The sequence below is a fragment of the Grammomys surdaster genome, unplaced genomic scaffold, assembly GCF_004785775.1.
Source record: "Grammomys surdaster isolate TR1022 unplaced genomic scaffold, NIH_TR_1.0 219, whole genome shotgun sequence".
NCBI classification, from domain to species: Eukaryota; Metazoa; Chordata; class Mammalia; order Rodentia; family Muridae; genus Grammomys; species Grammomys surdaster.
In genome coordinates, this window is record NW_021604664.1 from 1726720 (window position 1) to 1742716 (window position 15997).

The 15997-nt window shown below is 46.0% G+C and overlaps 1 protein-coding gene across 2 annotated transcripts; it reads left to right on the plus strand.

The window, feature by feature from the left end:
• The first annotated feature begins 5276 nt into the window (after positions 1 to 5276).
• Positions 5277 to 15250, plus strand: Zmynd19 (zinc finger MYND-type containing 19). 2 transcript variants are annotated; one of them, XM_028772863.1, is made up of 6 exons: positions 5277 to 5387; positions 7523 to 7582; positions 8394 to 8500; positions 9098 to 9238; positions 13935 to 14115; positions 14646 to 15250. In XM_028772863.1, exons 3-6 carry the CDS (start codon positions 8400 to 8402, stop codon positions 14787 to 14789), a joined length of 567 nt encoding a protein of 188 aa, XP_028628696.1. In that variant the 5' UTR covers positions 5277 to 5387; positions 7523 to 7582; positions 8394 to 8399; the 3' UTR covers positions 14790 to 15250. The 2 variants fall into 2 exon arrangements, with proteins under 2 accessions (XP_028628696.1, XP_028628695.1); XM_028772862.1 differs by lacking the exon at positions 5277 to 5387 and adding an exon at positions 5774 to 6004.
• Positions 15251 to 15997: the final 747 nt, after the last annotated feature.

The following is a 15997-nucleotide window of genomic DNA, read 5'->3' on the forward strand; positions in this document are numbered from 1 at the left end:
AGAGAGAGAGAGAGAGAGAGAGAGAGAGAGAGAGAGAGAGAGAGAGACTCTGACTTGTAACATACATCACAAACATAAATGTAGCACTGACTCTGGAACCAGCAGTGGAAGGACGAAGGATACAGAATAGACTGGTACCTGGGACTGGTGACCTAATGGCATGGAAGTTAAGTTGCTCACCTCACAGCAGCCAGGGAATCAGGTGTTGCAGTGCACACCTTTAATCCTAGCACTCCCGGGGGCAGAGGCAGGCAGATCTCAGTGAGTTTAAAACCTGCCTGGACTACATAGTGAGTTCCAGGACAGCCAAAGTTACATAGTGAGCCCTGTCTCGAACTCACTCCCCACAAAAAGATACATCCCTAATGACCTACTTTCTACAACAAGTACCTCTCAAAATTTTTATCAAATTGAGAATCCACCAATTGTTTAATCCATTGATAAAACTATGATTCAATTACCTGTCACAATTCTGCTCACCAGTGGGGCACCAAGCCTTGTTTACACATGAATCTTTTGTTTGTTTGTTTTTTGAGACAGGGTTTCTCTGTGTAGTCCTGGCTGTCCTCAAACTCAGAAATCCACCTGCCTCTGCCTCCCAAGTGCTGGGATTAAAGGCGTGCGCCACCACTACCTGGCCCACATGAATTTTTTGAGGCTGTTAGCAGCAGTAGGAATAAGCCAGACACAATGCTGTCATTTGGAACAACCTGAGGAGTTTTGGTTTTCATTTAGAGAGCCCCTACTTAGTGGAAGCCATTTTATCATTTTAAGTGTGTGTATATCTGTGTCTGTGTGTTCTATATGCAGAATGCAAGTGCCCAGAGAGGTCAGAGGTGTCAGACTCATCAGTTGTAAGCTGCCTGATGTGAGTGCTGGGAATCTACCTCAGGTTACCGAGCCGTCTCCAACCCCAGAAGCCAAGATTTTTTGTTTTTGTTTTTTTGCTTGTCGAGACAGGGCTTCTCTGCATAGCTGTGCTTGACTGTCCTGGAACTCACTCTGTAGACCAGGCTGACCTTAACACACACGCACGCACGCACACACACACGCACACAAACACAAATAAATAAACCTGAGGTTGGAGACATGGCTTAGCAGTTAAGAGCACTGGCTGTTCTTCCAGAGTACCCATACTGGATTCAGAACACCTACCTGGTGGCTATCAAGTCCCAAGGGATCTGATGCTCTCTTCTGGCCCTTGTTGGCAGCAAGAAACATACATGCAGGCAAAACATCCATACACATAAAATAAATTTTAAACTCTCACTCTCTCCGTTTTTGAGAGAGTCTATCATTGTAGCCCTGGCTGTCCTGTACCTCATTGTATAGATCAGACTTAGCCTTGAATTTAACAGATCCACCTGCCTTTGTCTCTCAAGTACTCGGATTAAGGCATGAGCTAGTAAGCTCAGCTACAAAAATGATTTAATTTTTTTGTTTTTTTGTTTTTTTGAGACAGGGTTTCTCTATATAGCCCTGGCTGTCCTGGAACTCACTCTGTAGACCAGGCTGGCCTCAAACTCAGAAATCCACCTGCCTCTGCCTCCCAAGTGCTAGGATTAAAGGCGTGCGCCACCATTGCCTGGCGTGATTTAATTTTTCATGTTTTAATTTACTTGTTTATCTACCTACCTACCTGTACCTAGTGAGACATGGTCTGTCTATGGAACTCGCTATGTAGATGAGGCTGGCTTTGAACTCACAGAGATCCTCCACCTCCTTTACCAGTATTAAAGGCATGGACCACCACATCTGGCTTATCTGTTTATTATTGAGAAAAGCATATGCACGCCACAGCACTATTGAGGAAATCAGAGGACAACTTTCTGGAGTCAAAGAATCAGTTCTTTCCTTCTACCTTTTTAAGTCTCAGGGATCAAACTTTTTTAAGTCTCAGGGATCAGGTCATGTTTGGTAGCAAGCACCCACTGACCCTTCTCCTCAACCATCCTTCCATAGTTATGTAGGTTCAGGGACTTAACTTTGGTCACCAGGCTTGTATGGCAAGTGCCTTTATCCACTGAACCAGCTTGCTAGCCTCATTCCCAGTGAACAAACATATTTCTCTCCCATTCTATAGTATCTCTTGACTATTCTTTTCTTGCTAACATGACCCTCAAATCTCAGAAGAACCGTTTCTCATTGTCTCCAATTCTCTTTCTTTTTTAAAAATTGTTTTTGATACAGGATCTCATTTAGCCCAGGCTGGCCTTGAATTTCCTATAAAAAGAAGAATGACCACAAAGTCCTGATTCTCCACATAATTCTGAGGTTTCAGGCCTGTTTGCTTTCTTTTCTTTTTTAAAAAGAAGGTATCTCATTGTATAGCTCAGATTAGCTTAGAACTTGCTTCAGATCCCATGCAATTTACTACGGTCAAGGATGGTTTTGAAGCTTCCTACTTCTGCCTCAACCATGTTTAGGACTTCAGGTATGTGCCTCAATGTCCAACCTTCTATTCCTTAACACACTGACACTTATTCCTCAACACAACTGGACATTTCAAGTAGTCAGAGACCCCAGGATGCTTAATCTATTGTTTCACTGCCTGTTGTTACCACTCTGGGCCTATCACAAATGTCTGCCAGGAATAGCCCTTTCTGGCTTCTAAGCCACTGCCTTCTCAGGGTGTCTTTCCTAGATGACATTACTTCTCCTTGCTGAGTTGTGCTCTTTCCAGTTATTTTCACCCTCAATATAAGCACGTCCAAGATTCAGCCTATTTCTCTTTCTTGTCATTTCTCCCATAGTGATCTTACCCAGTTTTAGGCTTCACTAAATGTTTTTAATGTTTCTGGTCCTCCAAAATTTATGTTAAGAAGCATTCAGGAGGCAGAAAAAATGGATCTCTGTGAATTTGAGGCCAGCCTGATCTACAGAATGAGTTACAAGACAGCCAGGGCTACACACAAAGAGATGGCTCAAGAGTCAAGAACACTTGCTGTTCTTGCAAAGGACCTGAGTTCAGTTCCCAGCACCCACAGGACAGTTCATAATCATTTGTGAGTCCAGTTCCAGGGCATCCAATAGTTTCTTCAGGCTTTTTCAGGGCACTGCATGCACATATATGTGTGTGTATGTATGTATGTATGTACGTATATATATACACACATATATACACATATATATTCATATTCACACAAAAAATAATTTAAAATTTAATAATAATAAAATATATAAAATATAATAATAAAATAATTTAAAATAGATTAGGATTCAGCAAGTAAATATGCTTGCTGTCAAGCTTGATGACCTGAGTTCAATCCCTGATAATCAACATGGTAGAGAGAACTGAACATCCACAAGTCATCTGACTGCAACATGTGCATATAGTCATGTACAAGGACAGACACACACCATAAATAACTAATAAAAAATTTTAAAATAAGTTTAATATGTTGGTATACATCATAAGTCTCCCAGCATTTATGATAGAGAGCTATTTTGAGATGGCTCAATGGTTCAAAGTGCTTGTTGCAAAGCTTGACAATCTAAGATTTATCACTAGATCTCTCATAAAAGGAGTACCAATGCCCAAAAGTTATCTTCTGATACATGCACTCACAAAATAAGTATAAAAAAATCATGTTCAGGCCGGGCAGTGGTGGCGCATACCTTTAATCCCAGCACTTGGGAGGCAGAGGCAAGAGGATTTCTGAGTTCAAGGCCAGCCTAGTCTACAGAGTGAGTTCCAGGACAGCCAGGGCTATCCAGAGAAACCCTGTCTTGAAAAACAAAAAACAAAATCATGTTCAAATTTAATCTCCAATGAAGCAGTACCCAAGGATCATGAGATAATCAGAGTTCTTCCCTCATGGATGGGTTAGAAGTTTTTGTTTTGAGACAGGGTTTCTCTGTGTAACACTGGCTGTCCTGAAACTCACTCTGTAGACTAGGGTGGCCTTGAACTCAAAAGCAGCCTTTGCCTCCTAAGCGCAGGAGTTGAGGAGTAGGGGGTTGGGGGTGAGGAGGAGACATGGACTTGGGAGGGGTGGCAAAACAAAACAGCAAAAAAAGAAAGAAGGAAAACAAAGAAATGACTCAGCCTTAGGTACTTTTACTCTTCCCTCCTCCACGCCCCCCCACAGGTCCTCACTATGTAGCTCTGGCTGTCCTGGAACTCACAACGATCCACCAGCAGACTCTGCCTCCCCAGTGCTGGGATTAAAAGCATGCAATACCATGCCTGGTTTCCAGCTGGTGTTCTCACTAATGTAGAGTATTTCTAGTTTGGGAAGAAACACTCACTGAAACGGAGATCAGGTGATCAGATCCTTTAACAATGTCAGGTACAGAGTGGACAACTGACTCAGTGGTTAAGAGCACTTGCTCCTGGACCCAATTCTCAGCACCCTCATGGAGGCTCACAGCCATTAACTCTTGTTCCAGGGGATTTGACACCTTCTTTTGGTCTCCAAGGGCACTGCACGCACAATACACATACATACAGGCAGGCAAAACATTAATACACATAACCTAAAAAAATAATGGGTCATTTGTAGTGATGGAAGCTGGAATATAGTAGCGATCCAGTAGTAACTGAAGAATAAAGGAAATTATATTTGTATGTATTATGTCTTCTTTCCTTAAAGGGAATAGTCTCTGAGCTCAGGGGGTAGGTATTTTTTGAGTTCAGCAGATTAGTGAAGGCACTAAATAGATCGTAAGGCCATCATTACGATCTAATCTTACTGCTCCAGGCACCCTACCTAGTGGCTACCTCATTCTCATTCATCAGCTTGAGATACTCAATAGGGTATGAGGTGTGGCTGATCCCCTCTGCAAGGGCAGCCTCTTTGATCTAACAGGTCTCTTGGGGGCCTCCATTCAAGTCATGCAGGATGTGTAGAATTAATTTTGGAGAAATATGCAATAAAACAAATGGTTATATTACCAGGGAACGCACTTTGCATCATCCTAATCATCCCACCTCTTATTAAAAAGCTTTCTCTTAACCATCACAAGTCTGAAGAGGCTGATGGAACAGGTGCGTTTTGAGCAGCAAAGCACCTAGGAGAAATATTAAGCACCAAGGGCTGAGAGGATTTCTAGCTTCACTCGACAATCCTTTGCTCCTGGTAATTCCAAAATGGAACAATGAGAGGTAGAAACATTTGTAGATCCTCTGATGCCTGGGGTCACCTTGAAGCAGGTGGAGCCTAGCTCTGGGCTCGAACTCAGCCTTATCAGCTATGTCAGGAATCGAGAATACGAGGCCTCCCTTTTCCGGAGACAGATACCCACCCCAGCCTCTGGTTCCTTCCTAGGAGACCTAAGGCGCATGGGTTCCAGGAAGCACCGAGTAGGTACTCGCTGCTGCTTAACGGGTTGATTCTAGAGACCTGGACGACTCACGCAACATCCTGCTAGCCCGTAACCACAGGGTAAGGAGAGACGTTCTATGCCGTACACAACTCAGGGACCGGAACTCAAGCAGCTAGTGTCGGGAAGAAGCCACGACCTACTGCGCTCACTCCCGCGCCTCAGCCTCCGCTGCAGCGCGCACAAAGCTTCCCGCGAAATTGACGTTGCGCCGGCCGCCGCGCAGGCGCCGCCCCCGGCTCGCCCCTCCCCCGCACTTGGTTCTTTTTCATTGCGCCTGCGCCTGTTTCCTATTCCCATTGGTCACTTGGCCGCGGCGCGCCACGACCAGCGAAGGGCGCGTCTCGCGATTGGTCGGCCCCCGCCGGTGGGGGGTGTGTCCCGGTCGCGCCCCGCCCTCTGCTCCGCTCGCTAGGGTGCGCGCGGCGGTGGCGGCGGCGCGTGGCAGGTCCGGCGGGCGCGAGGCGGCGGCGGTGGCCCGAGCCCGGCCCAGCCTCGTCCGCCCGCGGCCCGCCCGGCCTGACCCCGGCCCCGGCCTGACCCGGAGTGCCGCGGCCTCGCTACGGCCCGGCCCGGTCCGGAGCCTCCCGAGGGAGCGGCTCCGCCTGCCGAGAGCGCAGGCCCGGCCATGACCGACTTTAAATTGGGCATCGTGCGGCTCGGCCGGGTGGCCGGGAAGGTGAGCAGTGTGGAGCGGCGGAGAGGCCTGCGCGGGCTGGGGCACTAGGGCGAGCAGCTGCGCGGGCCTGCTTGGTCCGGGCGCCGCCTTCCTCGCGGGAATCTTCCCCGCGGCCGGGGGCGCGCCCCTCGGCCTCAGGACTCGTGTGGGACTGGCTGGTGCGGAACAGTTCCCTAGGTTCATCCTGTGCCTCCCCGGGTACCTGCGGCGGCTCTGGCGCCCGGGCTGCACCTGCGGCCGCACGGTTTAAACGCGGCGGCCTCCCGCCGTGACGCTCTCGGCCCGAAGCTCTGAGACGAGACGAGCAGCCGGTCCGCAGTAGCCCTCAGCGGCGCGTTTTAACGTTGACCAAAGGTTGGCCACGTTCGGTCACTCGAGTCGCAGGCTTCCCTAGGGCACAGACGGGGAGCCAGGGCCCTGATCTTGGTAGGCTCCAAGGCTCTCAGGTGCTCCTCATCTGGGCCACCACCCACCACATGTTGAAGCTGGGCTTCGTGTCTTGGTGCTGTTCAGGAACTGTGTTCCTTAAGTCTGATCCTTCCACCAGTGGCGGCGGCTACTAGTGGAAGAGAGGAACAGACAGAAAGTAGAGGCAGGTCACAGATCCTAGAAAGAGCTTCCAGGAAAGTAAAAGCAACCTGTCTTGAGCTCTGGAAAAGACTGCTAGAACTTTCTAACTAGAGAGAGGTGGGAGGCTTTTGATTCAGGGATTATTTGCAGGAGCCTGGGCCATTAACTTTTATTAGGAGTATTTGAGAAGGTGAAGAAGGGCTATCCAGTGAGCATATGCAATAATAACTATCCAGCCTAGTGAACAAACATCACTTGAAACCTTGATGTTCTATCTTAGTCCCATTCCCTTCCTCTACTCCACTAGACTTGTGTTTGACTGAGTTTCTGGGTACATTAAAAGCTCAGTGCTAGCCGGGCGGTGGTGGCGCACGCCTTTAATCCCTGCACTTGGGAGGCAGAGGCAGGTGGTTTTCTAAGTTCGAGGCTAGCCTGTCTACAGAGTGAGTTCCAGGACAGCTAGGGCTACAAAAAGAAACTGTCTCGAAAAAAAAAAAAAAAAAAAAAAAAAAAAGCTCAGTGCCACTTGTCAGGGAGGACCTATCAGGTGTGGTGTGGATGGGCTCTGAAGCCTAATTACCCATACTGGTACATGTGGTCGTGTTTTGCTTTTAACATACTGGATCCGATCTCTCTCTCTCTCTCTCTCTCTCTCTCTCTCTCTCTCTCTCTCTCTCTCTCTCTCTCTCTCTCGGCTGTTCTGGAACTCACAGAGTTCTGTCTGCCACTACTATTAAGTGTTGGGATTACAGCTGTGTACCTCCATGCCCAGCTTGAACTGTACTTTGATGTAGACTGAGCCACATGAGTCTGAGTAAGGCTCCACTCAAGACGTGGTTCCTTTCTGTCTCATTGGACACTACTAGGGATTTCTGCTGCTACAGGTTATGTTGTTACTGTTTCTTAGGTGGATCTCAGATGTAATTTTGGAAACATGTTTCTTTTCAGACCAAATACACGCTGATAGATGAGCAGGACATACCACTGGTGGAGAGCTACTCCTTTGAGGTGAGCATTACTATATGTTGCCCAGGAAGAATGAGAAATGAATTTCCTTCCTTGTTCTGAGAGGATGAGAGGATACCCACTGATATTTAGCTCCAAAGCAGGTTGTGACAACCTGGACACTGCTGGCCTGTGGAGCCCATTGTGACCTCCTTCATTACTAGTCTTTGGAAACTCACTGCTTTGTTGTGTTTATGATTACATGTCTGTTAAACCAAATGAGCAGTTTTTGGGGTGTAGCTGTCCTCTAGCCTTTGCATCTTAACTGGGGAGGCCATCCTGTCCTCATTGTTCTTAGTAAAGAACTATCATCTCTCTGGGTTGTGGCTTGGTGGGGGCAAGCCAGCTGTGAATACTAAAATCTTCCTGTATCCCTTATCTGAGTACTATGGATTATAGATGTGGACCATCACAGTCAACATGGGCTTTCCCCCCTCAATTATTTTTTTCCCTTGGGTTTAACTTATTTATGTCTATTGATGTTTACCTGAATATCTGGGAATGAGTCACAGATGGTTATGAGCCACCAGGTGGCTGTAGACAATCAAGCCCAGGGTCCTCTGAAAGAGCAGCCAGTTCTGACTGCTGAGCCATCTCTAGGTCCCCGTCGACTGTTCTGGACTTTTTTAAGGGTGGGAAATTTTACTTCTTGGTGTCCACAATATTTTGCAAGTTGTTCATCAGGGTGTGCCCCCTGTACTTTTGGGGTCCTAGGAGCAGGATGATATCTGTACCTCTGGCATTTTTCTGAGCTGGGATAGAAATGTGCTGAGAATTAAAGGCTTTCCAACAGATGCACTCTGCTTTTTCTCAGGCTCGAATGGAAGTAGATGCTGATGGAAATGGTGCTAAGATATTTGCATATGCCTTTGACAAGAACCGAGGAAGGGGCTCTGGCAGGCTTCTGCATGAGTTGCTATGGTGAGTATTTCCAGCTGATAAGTCTGCCCACCTAAACCTCATGTGAGCTGTGATATGCACAGTATACCTAAAGGCTAGAGAGCATTCTACCCTGTGGAGTTAGACTCATCTTATCTTCTCTAAGTCTGCGAGTTTATTTTGTGACCTTTGCCACTAACTCAAAGGAATGGCTAATGTACGTATCACTTTAAACAACTAGTGGGATTCTGACGAGACGAGAGCTGTGGATCCTTCTGGTGAGTCGTAGGTTACATCCTTAGAAAAGGGGCCATTGATCTGGATGGGTAAGGTGGAGTTTGAAATGTTGGTATCGTCCAAATGTGAAACTTATCTCTAGATAATTTTGTTTGTTAGTTTGGGGGTTCTCTCCATTGCCCTCTGAGGCAAGCCCTTAAATCCAGGTGCAGAATCATTAATCTGGTCCCTGTCTGTGTGGGCCATAGACTGAAGATGTGCTTGGCTTGCTTTTGGTAGGCCACCTCAGGATAAGAGCCCCATGCAGACCATATGACTGGTGTTTCCGTGTGATTGGACATTGATGCTTGAGTAGAAGTGCTTGAGGGTCTTGCCCTCAAAAAAAAATTTGTCTTTCCCTAGGGAACGACACAGGGGAGGTGTGGCTCCCGGGTTTCAGGTGGTACATCTCAATGCTGTGACTGTGGACAATCGCCTGGATAACCTGCAGCTGGTACCATGGGGCTGGCGACCCAAAGCTGAAGAGACCTCCAGCAAACAAAGGTGGGTCTTCCCTGGCCAGCACTTGAAGGGCCAATCCATGTTTCTATGTTCCTATTTTGTGCTTTTACTATAATTGCTTTGGGATTTGATATCTGACCCACAACTGCCCGTGTGTGAGGATTTCTCTTCATGGGGAAGGTAAGAATTTTTAAAATATTTTTATTTTTCTATATGTGAATACTGTTGCTATCTTCAGACACACCAGAAGAGGGCGTCGGATCCCATTACATATGGTTGTGAGCCACCATGTGGTTGCTGGGAATTGAACTCAGGACCTTCAGAAGAACAATCAGTGCTCTTAACCGCTGAGCCATCTCTCCAGCCCCAAAGGGAAGAATTTTTCATTTATATTTTGTTTTGGAAACAGGGTCTTTCTATGTAGTCCTTGCTGTTTTGGAACTCACTATGTATACCAGGCCTTGAAATCACAGCAATCCTCCTTCCTCTTCCTCCCCTGTGCTAGGATAAAAGATGCATGTATAACTCCATGCTTAGCTAGAAGAATTTTTGTAATTTTTGGGATTGGCTTTGTGGTAATTGACTCTAGGAATATTTTAGTGATGTGATGGAAATAGACCATATCCCAGGACCACACAGATAGTTCGGTGAGACAGGCTGGGTCTCCTGTTCCTTTGCTGAACAGCTTTCCCTGAGCAGAGGAAGTAGTAGGACAAAGTAGCTTAGGGATGTGACCTCTTGGCTTCCCAGTTCCCTGTGGTCCTGAAAACAGCATTGCACAGGGTTTTCTATTCTGGAGGCCATGTTCCTACGAACCCTCGAACTCACCACAGTGAACTTCATGAACACCTGGAGAAGAGCTGAGAGGACCATCAGGAAATGGTTAGGGAAATTTGATCTCATAGTCCCAAGCCACACAGGTATCGTTGACCTGCTCATAGGTATTCCCTGAGGGCAACTGGAAGGTTATGCACAAATTCTTAAGTCTTTAAGCAGCCTTCTTTGGGATTTACCACCCCAACAGATGCTAGTGGTATTGACACGGTTGGCGTTATAGACAGTGGGTAGATATTTGTATCAAATGTCTTCAGGTGATGCCAGAGCCCCATGTACTGTCGGTAGGAGATGTGGCAATGTACCTCTGTACTTGATATTTAGTGTTGGTCTCTGGGTCTTTAGAAGACAGTTGCCGAGCTACTTTACTCCAGCAGAGTGTGAAGGCAGCCCTGTGTGGGTCTCAGACTTAGAATCTGCTTGCTTTGTTTTCTACCTGATGTCAGAGGTTTTGAGTCTTCAGTTCTGTCTTCACCACTCCTGTCTGTCCGTCCATCTGTCTTTGAGGTTCGTTTATCTTAGGCTGGTTTCAGCTTGCTATGTTAGCTGAGAGACTAAGACTGACCTTGAACTTTCATCCTCCTGTGAGGCAGATATCCTGTTCAGTAGGATCTGCCTAGGATCCTAGGCCGAATGCTATATTTAATCTTCTGAATATACCTTATGATCAACTACAGATCATACAGAGATAGAACTACAGTTAAAACCTCTATTCAGAAAAGGCAGTTAACAGTTCTGGGGCTAGAGGGCTGAGGTGTGTGGTCAGGTGCCCTGTTGGTACTTTTCCTCAGCCAGTTTTCAGAGATAAGTTTGGTTGAAGCTGTGCCCTTCAGATAGGTAGTAGTACATACCTCTTACTAGCAGAGGCAGGACCAGATTGGACCAGGATGCATGAGCATGTCTGGTATGCCCATGTAAGGGGAAAATGAATGTGTGTTTTGGGAGGGGAGTGCTTGGTACAGTGGGCATGTGATCAGAGGAGGATGGCCAGTGTCCTGGTTTACTTGTGAGGGAGAGTGGGTTAATCATAAGACAGGCTCAGTTAAGCAGCTCCTGTGCAGAAACCAGCCAGGCCTCTCCAAAGCCCCACACAGTCTGCTGCACTCACCTGTACGCAGCCAGCAGTCATATTAGGGCTGTCCTAGTTAGGTTTCTGTTAGTATGATAAAATACCATGACCAAAAGCAATGTCACAATCCATTGAGAGAATTAAGAGCAGGAATCTAGAAGCAGGAACTAACCCAGAGACCACTTGGGATCACTGTTTATTGGTGTTCTCCATAGCTTGCTCAGCTTGCTTTCTTACACAAACCAGATTAACTTGCTTAAGAGTGGTACTGCCCACAGTGATTTGGTTCCTCCTATATTAATCCAGAAAATGCTCTAAACATAGCCATGGGGTAGTCTAATGGTGGTAATTTCTCTAAGTGACTACTTTTTGTCAAATTGACAAAAGCTAACCAGCACAATTGATCTTTGTTAATTTGACAAATTTGATACCATCTTAAGCCATACCCTATTTCTTATCTCCCTATTTCTTATCTTTATACTGTGATATTGTAATCACAGTATAAGCCCAAAATTCAACAGTATAAGTAACTCATTGTTGAACATCCAAGACTAACTGATAATTTCTGTGCTATACGGGGTTTGGGAGCTCTGCCATCTACAGCATACCACAGCTATCTTAGTCTCATGTTAGCTAGGTCTGCTCCACACGTGCAGCGGTCATTGGTGCTTATCCCACAATCGTGACATTTCCAATTTGCTGAGGTTTCCAACTGATTGGTTGCTTAAAACTATTACTGTGGAGAGACTTTTTTTTTTTTTTTTTTTTGGTTTTTCGAGACAGGGTTTCTCTGTGTAGCCCTGGCTGTCCTGGAACTCACTCTGTAGACCAGGCTGGCCTCGAACTCAGAAATCCGCCTGCCTCTGCCTCCCAAGTGCTGGGATTAAAGGCGTGCTCCACCACAGCCCGGCTAGTACTAGGAGAGACTTTTACACATCATCAAGTTTGGCTGTCAGATTGAGATGCATGCAGCCTTAGCCCCTTCTGGACCACAACTTTGTGCTAAATGAGAGAAAATATTTACCACAAGATTTTACTTCAGTGATGCTGGTCTTCTGTAATCACAGCTGATTCTTCAGGCCCAACAGGCCAGAAACCACAAATCCTTAGTTCAGATACATCACATGAACATCTCTCAATACTTCTTCCCAAGCTAGGCTTCCATCTTCTGCTTTTCTCTCAACACTTTTTTTTTTTTAAAGATTTTATGTATTTATATATATGTAAATACACTGTTGTGTCAGTTCCTATTACAGATGGTTGTGAGATACCGTGTGGTTGCTGGGAATTGAACTCGGGACCTCTGGAAGAGCAGTTAGTAGTAACCACTACTAACCACTGAGCCATCTCTTCAGCCCTCAACACTTTTAAGCTTCCCCAGAACAGCCTATTAAGCTTGGCTTTTCTAGCCTGAAGTTCCAAATACTTCCACAATTCTCCCCAAAACAACCTGGCCAAGTCTGTCACAGCAATGTCCTTCTCTCTGTTACTAATTTCTATATTAGTTATTTTTCTGTGGTTGTAGTAAGACACCATAGCAAAAAGCAACTTAAGGCAGAAAGTTTATTTAGGATATAGCTTGAGCCCGGCGGTGGTGGCAGTGCATGCCTTTAATCCCAGCACTTGGGAGGCAGAGGCATGTGGATTTCTGAGTTCAAGACCAGCCTGGTCTACAGGGTGAGTTCCAGGACAACCAGGGCTACACAGAGAAACCCTGTCTCAAAAAACCAAAAAAAAAAAAAAAAGAAAAAAGGATATAGCTTGAGATGGATAATAATCTGCTATGACCAGGAATCATGACAGCCAGAGTAAAAAGTTAAGCAGAGAGCACAAAGAATAAGTACTCTAAGGCTTTAGCCTACCTCTAGTGATGTATGTTTGTCAGCTAGTCTGTACCTCCCAATCCTCCAACCAGTGCTACTAACCAGGGACCAAGTGTTGAAATACCTGAGTCTGGGGGCATTTCTCCTTTAGACCACAACAGGAACTTGTTCACACAGCATGAGTCTCAGACTACAGTTCCTATTACAGCATTCAGTTACTTCAGCCAGTTGTGATGGAACATGCCTTTGATCCCAGCATTCTTAGATGCAGAAGCAGATAGATCTCAATTAGAGGCCAGCCTGGTCTACAGAGTGAGTTTCAAGACAGCCAGAACTATTCAAAAAACCTCTGTCTGAAACACAAACCAACCAAAAAATTCAGTTACTTCTGGCTGGCTCACTTGTTCAGGAGGCATTTTCAGACAGGCAGGATAGCTGTAACCTCAGGGGAACTAGTAGGCTAACAGCAGTAGTTAGTACTTCTTAGGGTAAAAGGCAGACTGAAAGGTTTATTGGCAGCATCAGGTAACCAAGCTTGCCAAACTTGATGCCATGATGGTGTGAGCCTTACTGAGAGGCAGGATTCAAGAAATTTTGGTGTTGGGGTGGGAGGGAGAGAAGGAAGGTATTATGTAGCTCTGGCTGTTTTGGAACTATGTTGACCAGGCTGGCCTTTGCCTCCCCAGTGCTGGGATCAAAGGTATGTGTGCTACCACACCTGCCTAGGATTTTTATTTAGAAGTTGGTTTTTTTTGTTTGTTTTTTGTTTGTTTGTTTTTTGTTTTCTCTATTGATTCTGAGTTTCACATCATGCATCTCAATCCTGCTAATTTCCCTATCCTCTAGGATTTAAAGTTTTTAATATGGAGTGGTAAGTACATGCAGTGGTAATGGACAATCAAAACTCAAGTTGTTAGAACTGGGTGGAGCTTTCTTGCCTTGGGGTCATGTCTTCTCTCTTTGTGCTGACCTGGTCGGGCTAGAGTGCACTGAGGCCTCTGCTTTCTTTCAGGGAGCAAAGCTTATACTGGCTTGCAATCCAGCAGCTGCCCACAGACCCTATAGAAGAACAGTTCCCTGTCTTGAATGTGACCCGGTACTATAATGCCAATGGGGATGTGGTGGAAGAGGAAGAAAATTCCTGCACCTACTATGAGTGTCATTATCCTCCCTGTACGGTGATTGAAAAACAGGTATTAGTATGCTACACTGAGCCCTTGGTTCCTGGACACCTCTGCCCAGCAGTCTGGATGTGATATGATAGCTTGTCCCTGTAGACTCCTGGGTAGCATTGGGTAGTCACTAAAGTGGCTCTTTTCTGTTGTTCCTATCCAGACAGTATCTACGCCCTTCAGCCACAGTACCTGTATAGTTTTTCTTTTTATGTTTGTGTGTGTGACTTTTGAGACAAGATCTTAATCTGTAAACCAGCCTGGCCTGGAACTCACTATATATATAGATTAGCCTGAGCCAGATATCACCACAATCCTGGATCAAACATCCTTGTGCAGGGATTACAGGAACCACCATGTCTGACTTTTTTTTTTTTTTTTTTTTTTTTGGGAAAACAAGAGCTGGGGCTTCAATACAGGGCCTTGCATGTAGATCACACACTGAACTTCATTCCCATATAGAGTTTTATCGGGTTCTTCCAGATGCTGAGATAATAGTTTTCATACATTTTATTAGTGAAATATTGAAGCCACAGTGTTCTGTGTTTCAGCTTCGAGAGTTCAACATCTGTGGGCGTTGCCAGGTGGCTCGATACTGTGGCTCTCAGTGCCAGCAGAAGGACTGGCCTGCCCACAAGAAGCACTGTCGGGAAAGGAAGCGTCCCTTCCAGCATGAGCTTGAGCCAGAACGATGACGGGCTGAAGAGCTGCCACTGCTTCAGGTTCAAAGTTTCCAGCTCACTTGTCAGAGCACAGTGGAAGACAGACTGGCAGTTGAACCTGGAGGTGCCAAAGAAGCCAGCAATGGGTCCAGAGCAGCTGCCATAAGACCTCACAGCAACAAGCAGCCTGTGGGGACAGTGCCCCTCCAGTTTTCACCTCCAGCAGAGACACCGGGGAGGCTCCCTAGGACCTTTCTCATTATTTATATGTTAATATGTTTGTAAACTCATGTACAGTTTTTTTTGGGGGGGAGGCAAGGGGAGGGTTAGCAACTTCAAATAGACTCATTTGTTGTATTCCTCAGATGGTAAACAGTCACCACTCAGCTAGAGACTGTCGTGTAGTCGAGCTTCTCTCCTGGGCAATGGGAGGTCCCACTGAGAGGCTTGCACAGAGTCATGTCTAAACAGGCAGAGTAAAAGGGGTAGAATCATCCTTGTGGCCAGTCTCTGCTCCTCAAACCCATGTTGTCCAGCCTTTATCTTTTTTCTTTTTGAGACAGGGTCTCTCCTGGAACTTACATGTAAACCAGGCTGATCTTGAACTCACAGGATCCACCTGCCTCTGCCACCCGAGTACTGGGATTTACATGCCTGGTTCAACTTTTTTTTTGAAAGAAACAAATTATATTGAAACTGGTTTTAATGAATGGGCTGGGAGGACCCAGCATCACTCCGGGCTGGCTTCTGAGGGGCAGAGTGTGTTAGCAAGGAGTGCAAGGGAAACTCTGGTGGCAGGTGTTCTGGAGTGTTCCAGTTGATGGGCTACTTGTCTTAGTTTCTATTGCTGTGATAAAATGTGAGCAAAAGCAACCTGGGAAGGATTATTTCATCTTACAGTTTCACACTACAGTCTACTGAAGGAAGTCAGGACTAGAGCTGATGTAGAGGCCATGGAGGACTGCTACTTACTGTTTGCTCTTCCTATCTTGCTCAGCCTAGCTTCTTGTAGCTCCCAGGATTGCCAGCCCAGGGTTGGCATTGCCCAAAGTGAGCTATGCTCTCCCAAGTCAAATCTTAAGAAAAATCAGGACAGACCCACAGGCCAATCTAGTGGGGCCATTTTCATAGTTGTCCTCTCTCAAAATGACCCTTATTTGTATTAAGTTGACATAAAACTAGCCAGCAAAGTACTTTATATCCCTATATTGGTAAATTACCACTTTCAAGCACAGAGACCC